The 23158-nt window shown below is 30.8% G+C and overlaps 1 protein-coding gene across 1 annotated transcript; it reads right to left on the bottom strand.

Moving 5' to 3' along the window:
• Positions 1 to 5554: 5554 nt before the first annotated feature.
• Positions 5555 to 22123, bottom strand: LOC143055853 (uncharacterized). Its single transcript, XM_076228905.1, has 8 exons — positions 21759 to 22123; positions 19112 to 19298; positions 16892 to 17008; positions 14643 to 15271; positions 13314 to 13495; positions 9940 to 10272; positions 7744 to 7880; positions 5555 to 6652 (listed from the first exon to the last, which is right to left on the bottom strand). Exons 1-8 carry the CDS (start codon positions 21839 to 21841, stop codon positions 6545 to 6547), a joined length of 1776 nt encoding a protein of 591 aa, XP_076085020.1. The 5' UTR covers positions 21842 to 22123; the 3' UTR covers positions 5555 to 6544.
• Positions 22124 to 23158: the final 1035 nt, after the last annotated feature.

Raw genomic sequence — 23158 nt, 5'->3', positions numbered from 1 at the left:
TTAATTTTTTTAGCTTATTTTTGTTCCTTAACTAATGCTCTCCAGACTAGTAGTATCAATTTAAATTCTAGATTTTTTTAATTTCTCCTAAGTACATCCTTAATATATATCCTTTCTATGATATGTAGGTTTCTTAAAGTCAACTGGCCAACCAATCTAAATAATTTATTCTAGTTACTGGCACTTAAAGTTATTTTGTTAATAATTAGTAATTTAAAAAAAAAATGTAAAGCCCTGAATTTTAACATGATTTCTAATATAATTACTGTACTAACATCAAATTAATTATGTTTCACTTTTAAAATGACATTTTGTATGAATTTCTAATAACGTGATTTTCAAGTATTTATAAATGTATAAAACATAATACATGAGATCATTTAATGCAACATCTATCACATATATACAACATCAGAATTCTTTGAATTAAACAATACACTTTACAACTATTAAGTTATTGCAATATTGTGCAGTAAAACATGTAGATAAATTTGCATCTATTCAAAAGGACAAATTTTATACCATAATTTTTTTTTCTTCAAATCGTAAATGTTTATATTGCAGTAAAACGTGTAGATAAATTTGCAGCTATTAAAATGACAATTTTTTTACCATTACTTTGTTTTTAATCGCAAACATTTATGATCTGAACTATAACCAAGAGGTCAATTGAATATTTTTTGCTAGTTAACCTTTGAAAACATAACACCTGTCTTATCCAACCAAAATATTAAGTTTTAAATATTTTTGAAGATCTAATTTTTTTTTTATCATTTGTTATATAGCAAAACTGAAAACATGCACCTCATGAGGGGGTATTCCATAACAATCTATTTTTAGAGGTTAGGAATCCCCAAAACAACCAACATACTTTCATCCAGTAATTTTGAATACATCAAATGGACAAACAATCATTAACAACCATAAATATGAATATTATGAAATATATATCTTTCTTTTAAAAATGAAAAGCTAATTATAAATGCAACAATTACTGAATTTGACAAAATTTAATCGATGAAAATGCATATGAATTATTAATGTTGTGAGTTACAAGTTGAGAATGTTAATTTTATTAATAACAATTTAAACACTTTTTATGGCAAGAATATCAATATTTAATAAATGTATATAAAATTTTGACTTTAAATGATTTTCAAATTTAAAAAAAATGCTCTTGAGAGTTTTTTAGCTTTTGACAAAGCTTCGGGAGACTTACATTTTTACAAGTAACAACAATTTTAAGTATTTTAACATCATGAAGAATTATTTTTTTTCAAAAACAAATCATTGAATAATTGCTTCTTAAGATTACAGATATCTATTAGGTATTGCAACAGAAAATGCAAAGAATGCTGCACAAAGCTTTCTTCAAAATGATGTCAGCTGCCGAAATTTTTATAATGCTTGAAAAGGTGTGTATCTTTGCAAAAACATCTCGTCACTTATAATTTATACTTATTGTTTTCTTGTAATTTTCCATTCTCATACATGTAAAATCTATGTTTATGTGCAAAACCCATTATAAAATTCGCCACTTTTGACAAATGTGTATTGTTTTAGCTTATTTAAGATTCTTCAAACAGTAATGTGAAAGATATGATAAAACATTATTTTACTAAAGGATGGAACTGTTTTACTTTCAAAGTTGTATTCAGGTCATATCTTTTAAGTACAGATTTTCTGTACACTCTTACCATATTTTTTTCATTTGCAAAATTTCAGTATGTTGGCTAATAAAAAAACAAATTGGATTTGTCTAAAAAAGGGTGCATTTTTTTCTAGAAGAAACCGTATCTAATCCCACATATAAAATGTCCTAATAACTCGTAGGACTACAATATTGTGAGAATAAAACAAGTATAAAAAATACAAAAAAAAATAACTGAATGAAATGACTAGGCTATTGTGATACTTGTTTTTTTTTTTATTATTATGAATATATATATGTTTACCGATGAATATGTCTTTCTGGATGGGGAAGGGGGGGGGCCTTCATTTCTGAATGCTATAAGTTTTATAGGCCATTTTTCACTAATTTTTTTTTTAGCCAACTATTATCTGTTCTTAGCACCCCATTTTCTCTATTCTTGATATTTTTTGTCCATGTTTCTCTTTTCATTGTTTCTCGTATATTATTCTATATGTTTTTGCTCATTATTCTATATATTCTGTAAAACCCCATCCAGACACTTGAAAATGAATGTTTTTAAAATCACAACAAATAATCATAAATCTATTTTTCAATATCAGTTAAAATGCCTCTTAATTAAAACTGAAACATAGCCTCACATTAATTTTTTTTGCAATATATCTATAGCAATTCTACAGCAGTTATATAAGTCAGCTAAAGAGAACCTTTCACATTAACTGTGGCTCAGCACTTCTGGATATAAGATTTTTACAGTTTTTATTTGATTTTTTTCCTACAACACAATTAAAAGATCAGTAACTGTTATTGGTTATTGAAACGTCTTATAATTAGGTTTAAATTTAGTACAATATTGAAAGATGTGTTCAATTTTGAAATTTCTAAACAGGAAATATCTATCATATATTGTTTTTGAGATCTTTAAGAGAAAATTGCTATTTCAAAACAGAAACTAGAGAACCACAGTTTTTGTGAAAGTTCTTATTACATATACATATGTCATAAATAATATATACACAATTCTATAAACTCTGTATGTACATCAAACAGCGATATAGGAAACTTTTACATCAACAGTTTATATGACTGCAAAATTTGATTGAAAATGTTTAATTCTGTGGGGAAAAACTGGCCGTTCTCTATTTTTTTTTACAGCAAAATTAAGGATCAATCAATTCAGATATCCCAAATAGAAGATTAAAAATTGTTTTAATTATCACTTTAAAACATAGGTAGTGTGAAAGGCAAAATCATATCTTTTGAGACTTTTTATTGTATACTATAGTCTTTATTTTATCGATTTAAGTGGGGCTTGAGTAACAAATTTTTTGTTTCTAAACGGAATATAAAAGATGATTTAATGTTCAATTGAAATTTAGAAGAAATTTTAAATTACGAAAATATAACTTGCAGACATTTCAAACGTTTGAAGTTCACTTTTGAATAATCCAGTTCAGTAATTTACAGATTTGAATTTCAGAGTACGTACTGATGAAACTTACATTTTAAGTACCTAGTTAGTCCTAACACGAGATAACAATATTAATACAACTAACAGTGGTGGATCCAGAACTTTTCCTAAGGGGGAGGGGGCCCGCTGACTGACCTAAGGGGGGGGGGCCCTCCAGTCATGCTTCAATGATTTCCTATATAATCAACCAAATTTTTCCCACGAAAGGGGGGGCCAGGCCCCCCCTGGATCCGCCTATGACTAAATTTAGTCTGCCTAAAATATTATCAGAAAATGTTAAGACCATATGGCATACATTTTACTTATAAAGGGTCAAAATTTTAATCTTTCAAATACAGCTGATTTCTAGCTACGAAGATTTCACATTTACAAGACATTCTGTGGCAAAGTCAACTATAATGAGATAATCAAAATCACAGAATTGACAACCTGAGAGAGATGTTAACACGTATACAAATAAAATCTAAACTATTTATTTACAAAGAATTACTGAATATCAGAAAATTTAAATGTGTGTCTAATTTGTGCTAAGTTGCATTTCACGGCAAAACATGTGTAAGCGTACCTTATATGAATATAACTGTATATTAATATGAACAATGCCAGCTAATTGACATTGAAATTTAATTTTGTAAGCTGAAGAGAAAAAAATAATTTATTCATTTTTTACTGATTTTAAAATCTTGGTGAAAATCAATTGAAAAAAAAAAAAAAAAATCCATTAAGACTTCAAATTAAGACTTCACATTTTTACAGATTTATATTGACAAATTGTTTGATATTCTTTTTTGTTGGAAAAAATACTGCTTTCAACTAGCATTGACACTAACAAGTGATAATTTTCCTTTAATTTATCAATTTTATTTCAAAACTTTTCCAACAATTTATCGAAAATTATTTTATTAATGATTTAGACAGTATTCAAAACTGCTTGCAGTTCTTCAATGTTCCCCTAAAAATCATTGATTTTAAGTGTTACATTATGATTTTCTTTACAGCATAGTTGAGAAAGCTCATAATTCTAATTATTCTCTTACAAATGGAGCTGTGAATGGTCACATATGTGTGCATTACACCTCATAAATATAAAAAAAAACATGACCACCTATGTCAAATGCTCTGACATTAATTAATTTTGTAGAGTCAAAATAAATTCATTTGAGGTGTACCAAAAGGACTTCCAAAAACAACATATAGAAGAACCCCCATAGCATTAGATTTCTACAAAGTTCTGTCTGATTTCACCAAAGCATTTACATGACAAAAATAAAATATGTACATCAAGATTACAAAACAATAACTGTACACAATTTTACATTCTAACATACATAGCACTAGTGGCAGAAAGTAGCTTTCAATAAAACAATGATTGATTGTTTAAAAAATGTTTTAAAAAAAACTTGGTGTACTCTTCCAAATATAAAAATAAAACTTGGTTGAAAAATAGGAGATAAAAACATTTTTCCGATACTCCAATTGATATTTTTTATGTTGTTTGTACACCATACAAAAATAACGTTACATCATTTTTTGTTGAATTCAAATTATTAAGTAAGTTTTTAATCAGTATAATGTTTTGGTGTACGCTTTTGAAATTATTACCCAATATGCATTACATTTTGAAAGAATGAATTGTGATTTATAAAAGGATATGTTCTTATGTCAAGGAGACAGCAACTGAATTATACATATAACAACTAAAACTCTTCTAAAGGTCATTATATTGTAACCATGGTAACTATACACTCGTGTCTATACAATACATCACACTCTAAAATGTCTGGACTTTATTTTGTGAATTATAAAAAATATCCATAAAATGTTTTATGGTTGGCATGAAAAATAGTTAAGAATCAAAACTATATTTCATTTGGCATTACAGTCTTAAACTTTGTGTCAGAAGAGTTATAGCTTATTAAAAAGGCCATATTAAATAAATTTAAGACTTTCAAGCAAATTAAGCATTTTTTTACAAGATGATGAGTCTTTTGCAATATCAAATACTTTGAACAAAAATACATTCACATAAGCAAATATGATGTACAAGCTATCCATTTGGTATGGGTTGAACTTATGAAGAAAATCTCCATTCTGAGGACAATTTGTGTGATACAAATAAAATGGTTTTGTGTTTAGTTTAACAATATTATGCATGATGACTAAATGTACAAAAAATAAACAGATCAATTTACTTCTATCATTTAAAAGGGTCATCCATGTCAAGTTATTATACATATCACCATATATATATATATTTATATTGTCCATGTTCAGAATATAGTATATTTTGGTTCAATAGCATTGGTTAAAACGTAAAACAGCTCAAAGAATCATGTAAATCAATAGAAATTCCGATAGAAAAATTTGTCTAACTTTTATTTCTATGTGCACACGGTTTGTGTAAATTTTGTGAGTTTCCTTATGTTGCTTGCAATAATAATTCCTCATGATAAATGATGCATCATCTAAAAGTTTTGTAAAGATATAACTGTTGCGGAAATTTTATATTTTTGTCAGTTTTAGTTGTTAAAAGCAGCATAAATCAGTTATAAATAAGCAACAACTGCATGATTTTTACTTCTACGGTTGTTTTGCTCTTTCATCTGTTCGCCAAGGGAATGCCTTTAAAATATCAAAACCTATTTACAAGAATAATTATAAAGTTTGAATACATATTTTGAATATTTGATGTAGAAAGCTATTTATTATAACACATTTTTGCTCTTTCTTTGAAAAATTTTGGGACTTCAGTTGGAATGCCTACAACCTATATAGCTCTGTGCAGCATCATATCATATTTAGTCTAATATCATGTGAGATAACACTTTCAAAATTTGTTATTTTGATTGGCTAAGAGCAATCTCACGTCAATCTAAAATCAACCTTCATTAAAAATTCAAAATGAATGCATTTTCATGACACCAGCTTCAACAATAAAGTGCACAGGTAAATAAAAGAAAAACTTGATAGAAATTGTATTTTCATGATTCTTTTAGTAATTTTATAGGGTTGTAAAAGCTTTTGACTGTGTGTCCATTTTAGAATGAATACTTCCGCCCTCCATACAAAATGTTCTTTGGTCAACGCTTTTACACACTAATAAAGTTACAAAAGAGGCAATTGATTCTTATATAATAAAATACTTTATAACCTGTATTGTCTATCAAAATACATGTATTTGTATTCGGACTTTACCAATTAACCATATCTAATATTCATAAATACCATGAAACAAGTATGACCCTTTTATGATAAAAAATACAAAAGTTCTACTGCACTTTTAAATTCATTAATATTTCTTTTCTGAAAGTTCTATCTTCATGATCTTTCTTCTTTAAACTATAGCCTTTTCTTTTATCTGTTTTTTCCTTTTTTCAAATCTAAGAATCCACAAAAGTCTTTTTAAAGCCTGAAAACACTGGTCAATTGCAATATCCACAACTAAATTCTATGTTTTGATCTTTAACTGACTCGTATTGACAACCAACACATACAGTGTGGTACCATTCATCACAAAGATCACATTGCACCTACAAATATAAAACAATTTTATAAAACATTTCATAAATAATTATAGATTATTGTTGGTCATCTCAATGAGATTGATCTTCTTGCTTGAGCCAGTACAGCGGAAGTGAGAAAAGCAATTGAGTTGAGATGACCAATGATAATCCATTGATCGCTATTTTACCTATGACTACATTGTTAATTTCATTGACAACAGCACCTGTGCCCTTATGATAAGTTTCTAGTGATATTTTTTCATCAGTCAGTAAGATCAAAGGAAAATTTCATAAATGTCTATTTATTAATGCATAAGATTAAATATAATTCAATTTCATAAAAATCTTTCATTTACTCTTTGCTAATGCAGAGGATTGTTTCTATTTTTTAATGCATAAGATGAAATATAATTCAATTTCATAAAAATCTTTCATTTACTCTTTGCCAATGCAGAGGATTATGTCTATTTATTAATGCATAAGATTAAATATAATTCAATTTCATAAAAATCTTTCATTTACTCTTTGCTAATGCAGAAAATTTGCCAGTGTGTGTACTAAACTAACAGTGGAGAAGACTGCATCAGTAACTTATTCATTTATCTTGGACAAAGATTTATTTATTTTTGTGGATTGAAGAAAAGTTGCACTTTTGATTTCGTAATTTTGACAAAGTCAACATACATGCATGTGTACTTTGTTAAACATTTAAATTTGTGGTTTGCATATTCCTACAAATTCGATGAATAGTGGAATCCTACGAAAAAAAATGAAACCATAGTATTTCGCAACTACAATATATTTAGACTACCGGTAAATTTGTTTTTATCTTTTATTGATTAAATTAAGTCATCAGATAAGAGCAGAATGGTTCTTTATTTGTATCTATTTAATCACGGTTTCAGTCCAGTGAGGTTTTTTTTTATATAAATATATCAAATTTCTCAAGTTTATATTCACATCCTATGCAGAAAAATCACTTATTGCAATATTGGAAGACAGTAGTAATAATTCTGCATATCAATTTTGATATTTTGTATTAAAGATATTTTTTTTAATTCTGAAACTAATGATGTTTTGCAAGATAATTTTTTATTTTGCCTGAAACCAAAACCTACCCATTTGACTCTTTTATTTTTTGGTCGTTTACATTTCTCTGCAGCACATTTTTCTTCCTCGTACCATTCAACACCATCTTCTAATTCAGAATAACCTTCTGCACCTGAAGGTTGTCTCCCTTGTCTTTTCTTCCGGACTTAAAATTAGAAGAACAAATAATTTGAAGTTTTTATTTTATACTATATTTAATGAATGGCTATTTAGCCTATTATTTATTTTGAATTTATTGAACCATAAAATTAATTTTTGACACTTCACATTTTACATAATCCAAAAATTAATTTTATGGTTCAATAAATTCAAAATAAATTATTGCCATTCATTATAAATAAATTTCTATAAAAAATAAGGCTCAAAGAACTTTTTATATTATTTATATTAACAATAACAACGTACACACATGTTGGCGTATGAATACACAACGTCAGAGTGGGCGTGTCGCCATAAAAATTGACAACATTGAAAATAAAACTAATACTTTTAACCAATCAGAAGACAATAAATACACTAAATTTATTTATTACATGTTATTTTAGGCTTTCCACTAGCTGCACTATGAAACAAAAAAAACAAATAATTCTAAGTTTTCTTCTGTACTATGAAACAGGAAATCAGATTAAAGATTTCTTTTGCACCATATGTAAAACAGAAGAACAGATAATATTAATATAAAAAAGAAGATGTGGTATGATTGCCAATGAGACAACTATCCACAAAAGACCAAAATGACACAGACATTAACAACTATAGGTCACCGTACGGCATTCAACAATGAGCAAAGCCCATACCGCATAGTCAGCTATAAAAGGCCCCGAAAAGACAATGTAAAACAATTCAAAAGAGAAAACTAGCGGCCTTATTTATGTAAAAAAGTTTGTTTTCTTTTGCACTAAGAAACAGGAGATCAGATAAAAAAAAATCTGCACTATGAAGTGTAAGAACAGGTTATTTTAAGTTTTCTTCTGCATTTTGAAACTGAAGAACAGATTTTTTGTAGTTTTTCTTCTGCATAATGAAACATAAGAAAACATAATTGAAAGGATTTTTTACACTATGAAACAGAATAACAGATTTTGTCAAGTTTTATGTATTGAATAAAATTGAGAATGGAAATGGGGAATGTGCCAAAGAGACAACAACCCGACCATAGAGCAGACAACAGCAGAAGGTCACCAACTAAACATATTTGATACAGTAAACACCAGGATGTTACCATAAAATTTAACAGTTTTTCATGTTTATAGATTTCATAACTATTTTAAAACCAAAGATGTCCATGATTGCTTGATTGTAGGATAAGCAATTCTTTAATAGCTCTCTGATTTATTCTTAATTGACTAAAACATAATGGGCAGCTCCAATCACTGCATCTTACACAGAGAAACACTAAAATCAAAGTGGTACCTGTTTATTTATAATCAATAATTACAAACAAGCTTTGGATGCAGTCATTAAAATCAAAATTATACAGCTAACATTTTCCTTTGCAGTTGTGAACAACAGACATTTATTTTGCCTCACAAGTTCTATCGATAAATCTGCTTGTTAATTTTCTTTTGAACAACAATTATTTTTTATGTGGCCTTGTTATATTTTTTTTTCTACCTTCAAATTGATTGATTGATTGGTGTTAAAACCCACTTTCAACACTATTGTTCTATTTCGAGGCAGTCAACTTCATCAAAAAAACATTGTTGACCAAAAACTTTAAACTGAAGCAGGACAGAGGGACAAATGAACATACGAACTGACAAACAAAGGACGCACAGACAGGAAAACATAATGACCCTAGGTTGGGTATAAAAAGATGACTCAGCAAGTAATTGTAGTACAAAGGAGGGTATTTTTGATACATGTCATTGTTCTTAATATTCTAATCTTTGGTTGTGTAATTACTTTGACACTTTCCCGATTTCCATTCTCAATTTCTATATTTACAGCTGGATTTTAAGCAGCCATCATATACATATTCTATAAATCTTTATAAAAAAAAAAATGGTTTTAACAGATTTGATTCATTATAAAAACATTTATAATAACCAATCTGTTAAAATGAATCAAATTTTATTTTTGATAAATCCTAAACATGCTAAATAAGGTTGTAAGGTTGGAGCAATCATTTATTTTATATTTTATTTCATGAACATTAATTTTCTTTAATCTCCTAAAAATGTTTATCACTAAGTTATATATACCTTTATCTGTTGATTTGGGAGGGGGCGGTGGTGGGGGTGAAGGCGAAGCTGGTGGTCTAGGAGGGGGTGATGGTGATGCAGGTGGCTTTTTCCGTGGTGGCAGTGAAGCTGGTGGCTTTTTCCGTGGTGGCGGTGAAATTGCTGTCTTTTTCCTTTTCTTTGCAGGTTTTTCATCCTCCTCTGCAAAGTCAGGTTCAATCTTCGGTTCAATCTTTGGTTGAACCGTCTTTGCTTTTCTACCCCGTCCCCTTCCTGACCCTGATCCTGGCCCCGGACCTGGCCCTTTACTTTTACTAGCTGGTGGTCTCCCTTTTGCTGCCTTTTTACCTTTCTCTACAAGCAAATATATATGTTTTTTTAATATTAATTAAATTATTGATTTTGTTATGTCATATTGTGTCACATACTATAAATATGTAGTTTTATGGCAATAAAGTAAATTGAATTGTTGATTTTATGAACAAAGGAAGATAACTCCAATTTTAACAAGAGGCTGTCACAACGACAGTAAACCGGATTTATTAACATTTATTTGTGTCCTGGCTATATCACAAGAACCATTACTGATGAATGGTGAAAGTGAAAATCGTCAATATCAAATTTTACCTCCATTTTGTCATCAGTATCAACATATTAAAATTTGAAAAGCTTAGATTGAATGGTTCATGAGTAAATGCAACAACCTGAATGGAAACGCCATTTTACGATCTTTCAAGAACCATAACTCCTGAACGGTAAAAGTCAAAATCGTCATTATTGAACTTGACCTCCATTTTGTCATCAGTAACAGCATATTAAAATTTCGGAAGCTTTGGTAGAACAGTTCATGCATAAATGCACGGACACGACTGGAAACTCCATTTTTCAATCTTTCAAGAACCATAACTCCTGAACGGTAAAAGTCAAAATCGTCATTATTGAACTTGACCTCTATTTTGTCATCAGTAACAACATATTAAAATTTCAAAAGCTTTGGTTGAATGGTTCATGAGAAAATGCACGGACACGACGGGAAAAACCATTTTTCAATCTTTCAAGAACCATAACTTCTGAACGGTAAAAGTCAAAATCGTCATTATTGAACTTGACCTCCATTTTGTCATCAGTAACAGCATATTAAAATTTTGGAAGCTTTGGTAGAACAGTTCATGCATAAATGCACGGACACGACTGGAAACTCCATTTTTCAATCTTTCAAGAACCATAACTCCTGAACGGTAAAAGTCAAAATCGCCATTATTGAACTTGACCTTCGTATAGTTGTCAGTAATAACATATTAAAATTTTGAAAGCTTTGGTTGAACGGTTCATGAGTTAATGCACGGACAACATTTGATTGCCGCCCGCCCGCCCGCCCGCCCGACCGCCTGCCCTCCCGCCCGCCGTACATCCCCAAATCAATAACCGACATTTTTGTCACAAAAATCCGGTTAAAAATTACTTTCAGTGACATTGATATCTTTAGAACAGTTCATAATTTTTTATACACATACCGGGTACACATCTTTTTGTAACTTGATTATATGTATTCGAGTATATGTTTCATTGTTATTTTTTTTTTTAATGTTCATGTATAGAATTTTGTGCTCAATGCACTTTTTTGGTTTCAAATGTAGTTATAAGTTCTAGAAACTATCAGTCCTATATTGGTTTTTTATTGCATGAATGCAATCTTTACTCACCAAAAACTTAGTACTTTTCCCAAAACATGTATTAAATAAACAATGAAGTCCATTACATTGTATACAAAACGGGGAAATTGTCATAGAGACAACAATCTGACCAAAGAGCAGAAAACAGCCCAAGGCCACCAATGAGTCTACAATACCCTCATCTATCTTTTGTTCATTAATAAATGTTTCTATCCATATTGGAATCATTAGGTATTCCTTAACTGATTGTGCACTTGTACCTGTCATTCTAAATTTGTTTTTGTAATTGCAACAATAGATTTAGAATCAGATTTAGAATGATTGAAATTATTTTTCAGTTCTCCTTGGAGGGAACTTGTCCCCACCATAATTTTTCCTTTATATATGCTACTGGTTTCAGTTTAAAAAAATATTACTATTCAACATAGCTAATAATCTACAAATCATGAAACTTTGATGATAAAATTATCAAGGTTGTGTGTATAGCTGCAGAGTAACACAGTTCAACTAAAAAATTCAGTTCAATAACTTATAATTAAACATGTTAAATGGCAAGATATTTCAATGAGCTTTCAAGAGAAACCAGGTGCTCCGCAGGGCGCAGCTTTATATGACCGCAGAGGCTGAACCCTGAACAGATGGGGAAAAGTATGGACAAAACGTTTAAGCTTGATACAGCTCTGAATTTGGATTGTGATCAAATTTTTGATATTTATATATATGGGTTTCTTACACAAAACAAATGTCAAGATCTTACAAATATATTGCACAATGTTGCACAATTAAAGATTTCTTCTTCAAACTTTTCAAAAATTTGAAATTTGAAAAATTTGAAGAAAAAAAAATTGAAAACAACTAACACCCCCCCCCCCCCCCCCTTTTTTGCAATTAGTCCTAAATCTGACATTTCTTCAATCAGAATTTACAAGTAGTGTAAGAGAGGTAAATCAGAACATACTCAACATTTTAAGTTAAATGTTTTTGAATTACCTCCCTTTCACTGCTTTTAAATTGTCCATTGACCAGAAATGTTTTGTCCCTAATTCCATAACATTTTGAGCCATAACCCCCAAAACAACAATACTAACTATCCCTTCATGGTATGGAAACTTGTGGTATAATTTCAGAGAGATTCATACACTTAAACACAAGTTATTGTTTGAAAACTACAAAAATGCTTATTTTGTGCCCCCTTTTTGGCCCCTAATTCCTAAACTATTGGGACCATAACCCCCAAAATCAATACTAACTATCCCTTCATGGTATGGAAACTTGTGGTATAATTTCAGAGAGATTCATACACTTAAACACAAGTTATTGTTTGAAAACTACAAAAATGCTTATTTTGGCCCCTAATTCCTAAACTATTGGGATCATAACCCCCAAAATCAATACCAACTATCCCTTCATGGTATGGAAATGTGTGGTATAATTTCAGAGAGATTCATACACTGAAACACAAGTTCTTGTTTGAAAACTACAAAAATGCTTATTTTGGGCCCCCTTTTTGGCCCCTAATTCCATAACTATTTGGACCATAACCCCAAAATCATTCCCAACCTTCCTTTAGTGGTATTGAACCTTCTGTTAAAAATTTAAAATGATCCATTCACTTCAACTTAAGTTATTGTCTGGAAACTAAATGCGTCTTCGGCTACGACATGATAGCAATTATACGATACAAAATTTTTTTTGCGGTCGTATAATAAAAATTAAACCTACTTTTGTTAGAATCACTGTCACTATCTGAAAAAGTAAATGGATCCTTGTCCATGCTGTCACGCCTGTCCATGCTGTCACGCCTGTCATTGTGACCCTTATCACTATGGTGATCATCATCACTATGATCACTGTGGCGTGACATGCTACTGACACTTCCAGGAGAAGGTAACTCAACTTCAGGGCTGTTAAATATAAAATATATAATGAAATTTTACAGTAATTCTGAGACAATCCTATCTTGACTGATAACTGTAAAGTGCATTTGCATTAAATTTTGCATTTTCTTAAGTCTTTCCTGTTTATGAGGTTTTTTTTTGTGTGAACTAGTTAGAAATGAATGAGGCTTCCATTCATATGAAAAAAATTATCTAAATAAAATAACCAATAAATTAAGTCGTATATGTACAAAATGATGTAAGATGATCATCTTTATCACTGAAAGAGTTATACTTAATGATTATCTATATATGTCAACAAAAAAGACATTTCCATTCTCAATTTTAACAACACTCAAGTTTTTACCACAAAGTATCTGTTTATTTGGTCATATTGGTTTAAAAACTGGTACATGTGTTATGTTTACATTGAGTCAGAAAATTATTGGTAAAAAAGAAGTAAATCAATAAACAGTAAATTTGTTTACTTGAAAATCTTTTAAAAATAAATAAAACATGAATAAGAACTAAAAATGCTAAATATTCATCTAAATAATTATAGTAATTAAATGTTTTATAAAATCAATGTCAGATCAATAAAATTACCATGTATATCATTCAAGGGAACAAAAATGTTCAATTTAAAAAACTTTCTAGTTTCTAGATAGAACATGTATATAAAAGGATTCATGTTATAAGGAGATATAAAATTAACAAGAACTAATTAAATATATATTGTTTTATTATTTGAACCAGATTTTATCTTAAATTTTAATAAAGAAAATAATTCCTAAAATTCTAATTAAAACATTTTGTCATAAAAATGATAAAAATAACAAAATGAGGTAAATCAATTACGTGATATAAACAATCTGGTTTGAACTGATCAATTTGAACTGGAATTTTATACCGCTTGGAAATGATTTAGCAATTCGTTTTCAACTTTACTGGTTTACAATTTTTTGACAGAAAAAAAAGTAAAACAGACAAAAAATATAGCACCGCAGTAAGACCAATAGAACCACGCTAAAAAATTAAACTTATGGAAGCCGTCTCTGTCATAATTTAATTTGGAATAATGACATGTCTTGTCTTAATTGTGGTACTTTTCTTTTTGTACTTACAAGTTCCTTTACATTTTTATTAACAAGCAAAAGTGCAGGCATAAACTTACCTGCTATCTCTTGAAATAGGTCTCGTTGGGGAAATCATGACTTTTTTCTTTGTTGGTGGACTCCTAGACTTAGGAGCTCGAGCTTGTACAGGAGTAGTAGACTTTTTTCTCCCTCGTTTTCCTTTAGTTTTTATAGGGACAGTTTTCGCTTCCATGGCAAAATATTCGTCTTCCGAATCTTCTGCATAATTGAAAACTTTTGATTCCCGTCCTTTTTTCTTTGTTTCAAAAATATCTGGCTTTACGTCTGCTGGTGACTCGTATTCCTCTTCTTCGCTCATACTCATAACTAAGGTGGATAATTCTCTCGGTGCATTCTGTGGAATTAGTGGTGACATGCTTCGCTCAGAGTATTTTGCGTCCGGTGATGACATATCATGATCGAATGATCTATGGTCAGGTGACATGGAATTATGTGATGAGTCATGTGATTTGATTTCTAATTTTTCTGAGTCTTTTGAATGTTTACTTAAATATGAATTAATATCACTTTGTCTTTTTAGTTTTGATGGGGATTTCGGTGATTTGGGAGATTTCTTGTGATCTGATTCTGGAGAACTGAGTATTTTGCTGTCTCGTACTTCAGAGGTTGAATCAGCCTCTGCGAATCTGGCTGGTACTTTTTCAAACTACAAAGAATAAATTCTAATTTATAATTCACAAAACTTTAAGCAAATGTGAACTTACATTTACCTTTATTTAGTCATTTGAAAAATACTAGGTTGATAGAACATATTTTCTCATTTTCCAAATATTTTATTTTATATACTCTTAAAGAAAGATACACAGAAATTTTTCCAACTTATCAGTGCTTAAACAAAATTATCTGGACTTAAATTAAATGGTGCATTACCCAAAATAGCCGAAACATGTTTCATGGTAGGCATTAAAGCATAACTAAGTAGGTATATCAACTGACAGTGGAAATAACAATGTTTTAATGCGGCATTATGATCGTGGCAAACAAGAGAAAGAAGCTGCTATATCTTAACCTAATTATTGACCTTAGCAAACATGATAAAAGCAATAAAAAATGACTTTTAACACATTTTGTTAAAAAGATTTGTAAATTATTGCAAGGTGTGAAACTCTCCTTAAGGTGGTACCCAACACTTTCACTAAAATTAATTTGGCTCGTTTAATTTTCATTAAATTTTGACAAAGTATTTACATTGACCCTTTAACAAAAATATAAAAATTTCAAAAATTTTGAACCAACCATTTTATCAGAAAAATTACATTGGTTATATAGCAGTTTGAAAAACACCAATTTTGATCCCTGACAAGCTTACTATTCCCTTTACATCACAATGTAATTAAAACGTTTAGCTGATTTTACAGAGTTATTTCCCTGTAGTGTTAGATACCACCTTAAATGTTATGACATCAGGGTTTAAAGAAACATAATTAGTCTGTTGATTAATTTTCAAGTTTTTATAAGCTAGACATTTCAACACTAGCATTCAAAGGAGTTATAAGGGCACATATATATATACTCATTCAAACAATAAAGTAGTAGATTAAGAACACTTATCGAGCAGCATAAGTTCCTCTTGTGCTTAAAATCCCCAAAGGAGATTTTGTGGTAGTTATGGAGTGATATATACATTTTTGATGCTGCTATTTTTTCCATATTGTTCTCAGTACCATACAGTTTCATTTAAAGTTCCCCCCTTTGATTAGCATGATTAGGGGTGGGTTAGGCACCCACTTTCATGTTTAATCCTGTTATATTCTGTATGTGCCTGTCCCAAGTCAGGAGCCTGTAATTCAGTGGTTGTCATTTGTTACATACATGTATATTTGTACATAAATCAGGCTGTTAGTTGTCTCATTTGAAATGTTTTTCATTTGTCATTACATAACCTTTTCTCATTGTTGAAGGCCGTGTGGTGACCCATAGTTGTTAATTTCTGTGTCATTTGGTCTCTTGTGAAGAGTTGTCTCATTGGCAATCATACCACATCTTCTTTATTCTATTCATAACCATTGTTTAGGCCAAATAAAAAAGTATGTGTGGTTCCAGTTACATCTGAAAAAAACTTAGGGTAGGTAGGTAGGGATTTTTTTTTTATTTTATCTTTTATTTTTACATTGAGTCTATGGGAGCAACATTCTGACTTTAACAGTGCTTAATGAAAAATGACAATAAAATCTTTAGGGTAGGCTATGTTTAAGCCGAAAAAGTAGGGACGGTAGGGTTACTTGAACCACACATATATTTTTATTTGGCCTTATGAAAAACTTACCACAAACTCAAATTCTGAGTTTGGTTGATTTGCTCTCTGACCTGGTTCCAACTTAAATCCATTAGTATGCCCAAACGTTATTTTATCTCCTTCTTGTAACAGAATAAACTGGTTCATCTGAAATAAAATTATAACATTGGAGAATTCAAAGAAAATTTTTGTTTCAATTTGGAAGTTGAAAAAGTTGTATCACTTAATAACATGTGACATTTTTCTAGTATCTGACTTGTAGCAATGACTAGTATTTCACACATGTGAATTAAAGAACCTTAGTGAGCACGCTCACATACCCCACGTCCCCACATTGTCATTGGAGAAATTAAATAAGTGTAAGAAAAAAAAATTGTATAGGAAAAATTATTGAATAATAATTTCCTGTCAATATGTACATCAACATAGTATGTCCTTATTATCTACAAAATTTCATGAAATTCTGTTGTGTGGTTTCAGAGGAATTGAGATGACAAACTGTTGCAGAAGTACATTGAAGCAAATAAGTTCAAAGGGGCGTAACTCCTAGAAAAAAAAATTGAATCGTAATTTCCTGTCGATATGCACATATTATTATCTACAAATGTTCATGAAATTCTGTTGTGTGGTTTCAGAGGAGTTGAGATAACAAACTGTTGAAGTAGTACCTTAAAGCAAATAAGTTCAAAGAGATGTAACTCCTAGAAAAAAAATTGAATCGTAATTTCCTGTCGATATGCACATCTACATAGTATGTCCTTATTATCTTAAAAGGTTTCATGAAATTCTGTTGTGTAGTTTCAGAGGAGTTGCGATGACAAACTGTTGCAGTAGTACAATAAAGTAAATAAGTTCAAAGGGGGGTAACTCCTAGAAAAAATATTGAATCGTAATTTCCTGTTGATATGCACATCTACATAGTATGTCCTTATTATCTAAAAAGATTTCGTGAAATTCTGTTGTGTAGTTTCAGAGGAGCTGCGATGACAAACTGTTACAGTAGTACATTAAGCAAATAAGTTCAAAGGGGCGTAACTCTTATAAAAAAAATTGAATCGCAATTTCCTGTCGGTATGCACAACTACATAGTATGTCCTTTTCATCTGAAAAGGTTTCGTGAAATTCTGTTGTGCGGTTTGAGAGGAGTTGCGATGACAAGAAACAGGACTGACGGACGGACGGGTCAAAAACATGTTGCGTGGGGTATAATAACAAATGAATAAAGTTAATTGAATCCAACACTTTCACTAAAATTAATTTGGCTCGTTTAATTTTCATAAAATTTTAACAAAGTATTTACTTTGACCCTTTAACAAAAATATAAAAATTTTGAAAATTTTGAACCAACCGTTTTGTCAGAAAAATTACACTGGTTATATAGCATTTTGACAAACACCAATTTTGACCTTTGACAAATGTTTGAGAAGCTTATTATTCCCTTTACAACACAATGTAATTAAAACGTTAAGCTGACTTTACAGAGTTATCTCCCTGTAGTGTTAGGTACCACCTTAAATAAATGTTGTCTTATATAAAAGAAGAATATGTCTGAGGATATGTAAGCCCTGTTCAAACTTGGAAATGGGAAAGATGGAAGGATGATATGGAAAGGGCAGAAATACCAAAGAACCATGTTAAAACTTAATTCCCCTGTAGCCAGTGACCAGGACATAAAACTTGACCACACCCTTCTATTTTACCCTCCCTCAATCCTGATGAAAACCCACCTTAAGGCTAAAGGGGACTTCACCCATAATTTGATGTTTTCATGCAGACAACTGTTAATACCAGGGACTATTTTCCACCCAACCCTGAATATAGGGTTGGTCTGTGCTCTCAAATATTAAACATTGCTCAGTTATCAGAGCACAAAAGTTGTGCTATAAACACCAAATCTAGTATTTTGTTTGGTTGATTTCTAGGTCTAAATATGAAAAACGCATTCTTTATGTTTATAACCACAAGGTCAGAAGTCAGGAAAAAGTCAATTTTGTGCAGTTCTAAGAGGGTGGTAAAGGGTTATTTTCGTGCAACGTGTTTTGCCATTTTTATTTCACTTGCAGCCATGAAAAAGGTTCGTTATTCACCATGTTTTGTGAAATCGGTAAAAAGATCAACGTGCAAGAAATTTTTAATTGTTCGTTCATCATGAAATGGCAATTTTATCATGTTTATTTCGCGTTCTTCCGTGCAGATACCTCCCCCTTTACGCCCCTCTTCTAAGAGTAAGAGATCATAAAAGATAGTTACCTTAATATCATTGATAAATGTACCATTAAGTCCTTTGTTGTGAAGTACAAACACATACTGCCCATCTTCACTTTTCTTAGCATGGATTTCAGCATGAGAACGAGAAATGAAATTCTTCAGTTTTGCAGAATCTAAATAATAATCGTTATCTGTGCTGCGTCCAAATCTTGTGATCCCCATCTTTAACCTGTAAATGCAGTTTAAAAACAATTATGATGACTGATGTACCCATATTTTGACTATTTTATTTATTGTGTCTGTTTAGTTAAAGCATCAATGTAAATATAACAGAATTTGTTGAGACTGTCATCAAAGTGAGAGGGTTATCTCTATAAAACCAGGTTTAATCCACCATTTTCTACATTTTAAAATGCCTGTACCAAGTCAGGAATATGACAGTTCTTGTCCATTCGTTTTTGATGCATTTTGTTATTTAATTTTGCCATGTGATTATGGACTTTCCGAATTGATTTTCCTCTAAGTTCAGTATTTTTGTGATTTTACAATTAGTAAACTCAGGACATTAAAGTGCAATAATAGTCTCAGAGGGGGAAAATACATATATGGGATATATTCAAACTCATAAATTGAAAACAAACTGTACTGAAAGCATGGATATCACTGTGATCCAAATACATTTTTTGTAAACTCATTGAACTTTTATACAAACTTATTCATGTTACTAGTAAAATGTATCTTATCAATGTTGTAATTAGATCATTAACATATGGTTTTCAGTCATTTTGTCAGTGGCACAAATACATAGATTTTGTCATCAACAAATTAGAACATAGCTAAATTTGTATTCTTTTCAAATGTTTTTTTTATGTAAAATACAGATGAATTTTAACTAGCTTTCAGTAACTGTCATATCATACTGTGAGGAAATGTACTCTCAAATCATACTTTTGTGTTAATTTGACTATTTGACCTGTTGATATACATGTACATTATATAATTTGTAACACATTTATGATATTTTAAATGTTTATTTACTATGTGTTATATCTCGTCTCACTATTTCTAATACGATAAGTATTTAGTATGACGATAAATTGCACATCTGCTCTCGTTTCATATTCATAAACAACAAATTTATTTATTTTGTTAAAAATATTTTCCTACTCCATGTACTCCTTACACATGTTACAACAAATTACATTTATTTACCTGTGCACATTATTTCATTTAATGACATTTTGATCCAGGTCATAGTTGTTTCTCTGATATTGTTTAACATGTCGCACCCCTTTTTTTATTATTAATTTTGTATTTATCCTACTGTGGATTCATTTATTTTCGTGGGTACCAGCTGTGTTCCTGGATTAAGGAAATTCAACATGTTTGTGGATAACTTTTTTTGTGGTTTTGTTGAAGTCTGCATACAAGCCTATAGAAAATGTTTTATTTGTTGAACTGTTTAAATTTTGTGGTTCACCTGCAGTACCCTCTTTTTTTATTCGTGTACATGTATGTTATTTGATTATGTTAAGCCAATTCAATTTATATTTCATAGTATGTTTTTCTATCATTTGTCTATGTTGTGATGAAACACTTTTATTTCAGGTAAGGGTGAAGGTTGACACCTGTTAAAACTTTTATACCCTCTGCATTTGTTTCAATCTGCCCTAAGTCAGGTAACTTTACGTCATTGGCTCAATTTCCATTGTTTAGAACGTTTTAAACCTGTCGTGAATCACAACGTGTTGGTGTACGCTTGTGAAAATATTACCCAGAATGCATTAGATTCTGAGACGGTGAATTGCAACTAGTCACATGACTGCACATCACATTAATTGTGACAAATTTAAGTTTATTGATGGATTGTTGGTTGCTTAACGTCCAGTGATCAAATTTAAGCGATCACAAAGTTTGCATTCAGATATATATATTCTATATTTTAAGTTCAACAGCTTTTGCACGCTTTTTTAACTTGTCTGGAAGGTCCTAACTTATAAATGGAAGATCCAGGACCTCAAACCACTGCTAATTTCAATTTGAACCCCTGATGATGCTCAAAAGAGCTTTCTACTTTTTTATTATCTGCAGCACTCAAACATCGATTTTCCTACACTTGAACTATCAACTCTACCTTTTGTATTGTTATGACAGACTTTTTTTTTATGGGAAGGGACTATTACATGTATATGGGTATTGCTGTGGAATCCATGTCTGATCGCCCAAAATCATGTACGCTCCCATTCTCATTTGCCCCCTTTCACATGCCCTCTACACACATTCGCACAACCTGGATCTGTTTGTACCCGTTTATAAAGGCTTTATGGAATGCCAGTAATGGCGGACATATAACAATAAGGTGTGTTGCAGACAAACTTGAAGTTGGTGTACAGAGGCGGATTTAGGGGGGGGGGGCGGACCCCCACTTTCTGGGAAAAATTTGGTTGCTTATATAGGGAATCACTGAAGCATGACCGGAGCGGCCCCCTCTTAGGCAGTCAACTAGCCCCCTATTATGAAAATTTCTGGATCCACCACTGGTGTATGATTTTGTCACTTATTGGTGGGCAATATTATAAAACCAAGTCATAGCCATGACAACTTTAGGGATTTAGGACATAAACATAACACTGTAGGCAGCATATTTTCTGTAGACTACTGTATACATGCATATCTGCCAGAAACTCACTTCATGACATCTTTGATATTGGGATATGACGCAGCTGCCCCAGTCCTCCTCAGCTGATACACATAATCTTCATCCGAACCCATTTGTAGTTGAAAATGAGCTTTCCTTTACCAGATGAAGGTTAAGATCGATACACATTTGGCATTTGCGTTAGCACTGATGTCCTCACGCGCCAAAACAACAAGCGCTACATGCTTTATATTTTCCTCATTATCATTGCATATTCATTTCCAATAATAGAATGAGTTCTCTAAATGTTTCGGACTTCAAAATTATCACTTTGACAGGAAAAACGTGAGAAAATTCTTATCAAAACTTATCAATTTCGATAAAAATTACACCATCATAATAATGTTTTGCTGTGATCTAATTTTAGGGCGATTCTAAAACCCAAAACTTGGGTAAATGCCGGATTAATTTCCGTATTTCCTTGTCATTCCTAACCAGTTTGAGCAAGCTTGAATTTTATCCTAGAAAAAACCCAACTCGTTTAATCTAGTCACATATACTTGCCCCCGGTCAGACAGAAGTTGTCTGAGGTCATATTCAGTTTTAGTTAGAATAAAAATTTTAACAATTGCCTTGTTGCCATGTTTCATTATCTTTAATATCTAAATGATTTCACATTTTTTAATAACGGTTGTATAATCTTATCACTATTGTTGCTGTTGAAAGTGATCGAACTTTATTCATGTATTTTGTTATTTAGATAAAGTTAATCTAAAGGTTCTAATTGAACATTAACCAAGATCGACTATTTCATCAATATTTCTTTGTTTTGTAGCAATGCGCAGTTTACTATCCATATCACGGTACGCTGAAATGTCATATGCATGGTTTCAAATCCCATAGAGGGAAGACTAAATTTGCAAATTAATCTGTTATTTTTGTTTATACGACTCAAGCGAAGTATGTCGTTAGTGATAATAGCCGATAATAAAAATATAAAAGAAGATGTAGAATGGTTGGCAATTATAGACAACTATCTCATGACAAAGTGCAAATAAAGAAGACGTAATCAACTATATAAAGAAATCTATAAAGGCAACAGTACCGCCTTCGACACTGAATGCCGAAAAACCCATACATGTAGTATAGTATGCTATAAAACATGAAAAATATAAAACAATTCAATTGATAAAACTAAATTTCTAATGTATAACAAAATTATTTAAGAAAACAATTATAATAGACGTGAACCAACGAATCACAATATTAGCAAAGTTATCCTAAGTCAGGAACCTGATGTTCAGTGGTTGTCGTTTGTTGGTGTAGTTCATAAATGTTTCTCGTTTTTTGTATTTTATATAGATTAGACCGGTGGTGTTCCCGTCTGATGATGATTTTACACTAGTATAATGTTTTAAGGCCCTTTATAGCTTGCTTTTTTTTTGGTCAGG

This window comes from Mytilus galloprovincialis, chromosome 13, assembly GCF_965363235.1.
Source record: "Mytilus galloprovincialis chromosome 13, xbMytGall1.hap1.1, whole genome shotgun sequence".
NCBI lineage: Eukaryota > Metazoa > Mollusca > Bivalvia > Mytilida > Mytilidae > Mytilus > Mytilus galloprovincialis.
Note: the sequence above shows the minus strand (reverse complement) of the source record. Positions and strands in the feature narration are given on the sequence as shown.